Source organism: Austrofundulus limnaeus, unplaced genomic scaffold (genome assembly GCF_001266775.1).
Source record: "Austrofundulus limnaeus strain Quisiro unplaced genomic scaffold, Austrofundulus_limnaeus-1.0 Scaffold9, whole genome shotgun sequence".
NCBI lineage: Eukaryota > Metazoa > Chordata > Actinopteri > Cyprinodontiformes > Rivulidae > Austrofundulus > Austrofundulus limnaeus.
Window position 1 is genome coordinate 1,989,403 of NW_013952411.1, and position 3,174 is coordinate 1,992,576.

Below are 3,174 nucleotides of genomic sequence, written 5' to 3' on the forward strand. Positions count from 1 at the left end.
ATAGATAGATAGATAGATAGATAGATAGATAGATAGATAGATGCTTGTTATTAAAGATCAACCAGAAACTGAGTGAGCCTAATATTTTTGTCATTACTAAAAAATAAAATTATTATATCTATCAATTTAATCTCGTACACAATGCATAAGCACTCCAGTAGGAAGGTTTCTTTCCATAAATCTTACCTTATCTTTCCATTTAAATATGCTTCCACTAAATTGTTGAAATGGCTTGATCTTCCCTTCACATTCAGAGAGCGATGAGGAGAGTTTATACTGAGTGGCCTGAAGAAGGTCCAGCTTTAGACTGCACTATAGGTAACACAATAACATTGGAGAATACATGAGAAAATCTAATTCATATAAASCTTCCATCTCTCATCCAGCCACTTTATGCTCACGCTGTACATTATTTACTTCATCGTGTAGTTCCTCGGTGTCCTCCAGGTTCTTCTGGTTTGAGAACGATGGGTTTTCAGAGTAGGTTTTCATTAGTTTTTCTATTCCTGCAATAACACTCAAACRTTAGAATGAAAAAAATGGACATTGTTTCTTGAGGACGTGATTATTTTTTAAAGAAACTTTCCTTCACGGTCTTTTTTGGTTTTGGCGATGCTTTCTTCAAGACGCTTGATTTTGAGCTTCATTGCGTCTCTTCTTCTGTCTTTGCTCATCAGTGATCTGTTGTCTTCTTCCTAAAARATACATAAAAATGATTTAAAAAAGCACAACAGTGTCTGTATGGCTTAATGTAAAACAAACCAGTGATTGTGAGTGTRTTAAATTTTGAAAGCGGCATTAAAATTACTACAATATTACAATCAACAACTCTATTTCTGAAGAAGTTGGTATGTGTACCATATGCGTATGTACAAAAGGTTGTAAAAAACAAAGGTATGAAAAACAAAAACGGGAAAGTTTTTTCAAGTTATTAGCAATGGGTCAGTAGAAGTACTGGATATAAAATCAGCATTTTTTTATATTTGGGTTGAGTATCCGGCAGTAATGTGAATATTTATATTTGAAGGGATGAGCCACTAAAGACTTCCTTTTAAAATAGAACACATTTTCAGAACAAGAGAAAGMAAAGAGACTCACAAAATAATCAGTCATCAAAAACTCTATTGTGTTGTCATCAGCTGCAGCCCTGTTTTCATCCTCCAGGGTTTGTATGTCTTTTTCCATATCCACCCTTTGGACTAATTGCTCGATCTGTTTTTGGCCCTAGAAGAAGCAAAAACAACCACAGATTACAATTTGTTGTTTTTTAGAGCGTCACTGTGTTCTGCGTGAGGAGAATGGAAGGAAGGATCTCTTACATGTTTAAGGGCTTGGCCAAAACTGGACATGTGGAGGTTGTATCTTCTCAAAGTATCGCACAGAACTTCAAGTCGCTGTTTCTCCAGCTCCTGTATGATCTGAAGAAGCATAACATTGCCATCTTCATTATTAAAACATAAACGCCATCATATGTTTAAAAATGCATTGAGAGCTGACATGTTCAACTCATCTGATATGTTCCTGAACAAGCAATACTTTAAAGGGAGGGTATTGTGCAGAATTGACTGTTTTGAGCTTCATGTTATAAAGTTCCCTCATCAGAGTGGTGCTTGGACTCATTCATACATGTTTGAGAAATAATTTAATCTCCGGTGGTAGCCATGTGGAGCTGCATAAACTCTTACTAATACAAAGCACCACCTATTTGTACAAAGCTCCTCCCTGGAGCTCAGTCTGCAGCCGAGCTCACACCCCACAGAGCACCCCTCGCCTGAAGCATTGTTGTGATGACATGCTGAAGTGGGAGTGTTGGAAACGGTAGGAAAATCTTAGAGACAGAGGCCAATTTCAAGGTGTTAATAWAGGCTATATATAATACATGATACCCCCCTTTAATCCCTTCACTGTAAATCAGCCCACAAACTGGGATGACTGTGAGTCTGATGCTCATACATACGTATATAAGAAGAGACATATTTCTCTCACTGCTTGATGCAGTGTCTCTGAGGCAACAAGTCTTGTTCAGCCACTGAAAATCCACTTTTGATTAGAGAGCCAGCTGAATGATTGCAAAASTAAAGCACTTTTCTCCACCTGATAGCAGTTTTTCAATGTGTTTTCCCACTTGAGCCTCATCTGATGACCTTCCATGTTGAYATTGAAGTACTCCTCGTCCACCCGCGCCTGCTGCTCTGCTGACTTGGTCAACCGGTTTAACATCTGGAGGCAAGAACAGGAAAAAAAGCAATCTTTTGGTGACAGGTTTTCCAAGGACTCTCTCTGAGAACATTAATATAATAATAAAATGTACTCAAAAGCAGCCTTCAAAGGATGCAGCTCCTAAACTGGGACACAGCTCTTGTATCAGGTGATAAAAATAATTTGACACTGATGTTTTGTACCTTTTGCTTCTCTTTTTCAGTACTGATGGGYTTGTTGTTTTCAACATAGTTGAATAGGGCCTCATGTTCTCTCGTTAGCCCAGACAACTTCTTTTTTAGCTGTTTCAAAGCAAAGGAAGCAAAAAATATCACATAGCATGTTCTCAGTAGAACAAACTAATTACAGTGACCAAACTATATTTTTAAATTTGCATATTACTAACCAAATTTTGTTTTTCACTTTCAGTTAAAAACATGTTTCTTACCTTAAGCTGCTCATTCCAATTGGCAGTGAAGCGTTTTCCATGTCTTTCAATGGCACTGTCGAGCTATCCATAAACAGAGCATTGAAAAAAATCTCAATACAGGACAAGAATCTACCCTAATTCTGAAAAGGTTTGGACATGGTGTAAAATGTAAATAAATACAGAATATGATTTGCAAATCTCATAAAACCATCCACAGTCAGTAGATCATAGTAAATACCAAATGCTTAAATCAGGGAATTGATTATTTTTTAATTAAAAATAATTTCTTGCAGCAACAAGGGGATGTTTCATCCACAAATGCTGGTTAAAGCTCTATCGTGCACAGATAAAAGCCACTCAGAAGCACTCTTGTCTTCTCTGGGTCAAAGTGTAATTAGAATGGACTGAGGGCAAGTGAAAATTGCTCCACTGTCAGACAAAATAGATTTTCTTTTGGTTGCCATGGTCCTCTATGGCAGTGGTTCCCAAACTTTTTATCTTCTGACCCACAAAATATCCATGGCAAAAACTTGTGACCCCAAATA

The 3,174-nt window shown here is 37.2% G+C and overlaps 1 protein-coding gene across 1 annotated transcript in view; it reads right to left on the reverse strand.

The window, feature by feature from the left end:
• nostrin (nitric oxide synthase trafficking) overlaps window positions 1-3,174 on the reverse strand; it is an 11,081-nt gene that overhangs the window by 3,000 nt on the left and 4,907 nt on the right. The window contains exons 6-13 of the mRNA XM_014001476.1: window positions 2,648-2,710; window positions 2,403-2,501; window positions 2,095-2,220; window positions 1,320-1,418; window positions 1,099-1,224; window positions 587-695; window positions 418-506; window positions 187-312 (exon numbers count right to left, since the gene is read on the reverse strand). Of these exons, the coding sequence (XP_013856930.1) occupies window positions 187-312; window positions 418-506; window positions 587-695; window positions 1,099-1,224; window positions 1,320-1,418; window positions 2,095-2,220; window positions 2,403-2,501; window positions 2,648-2,710 (837 nt within the window). The remainder of the gene's footprint in view (window positions 1-186; window positions 313-417; window positions 507-586; window positions 696-1,098; window positions 1,225-1,319; window positions 1,419-2,094; window positions 2,221-2,402; window positions 2,502-2,647; window positions 2,711-3,174) is intronic.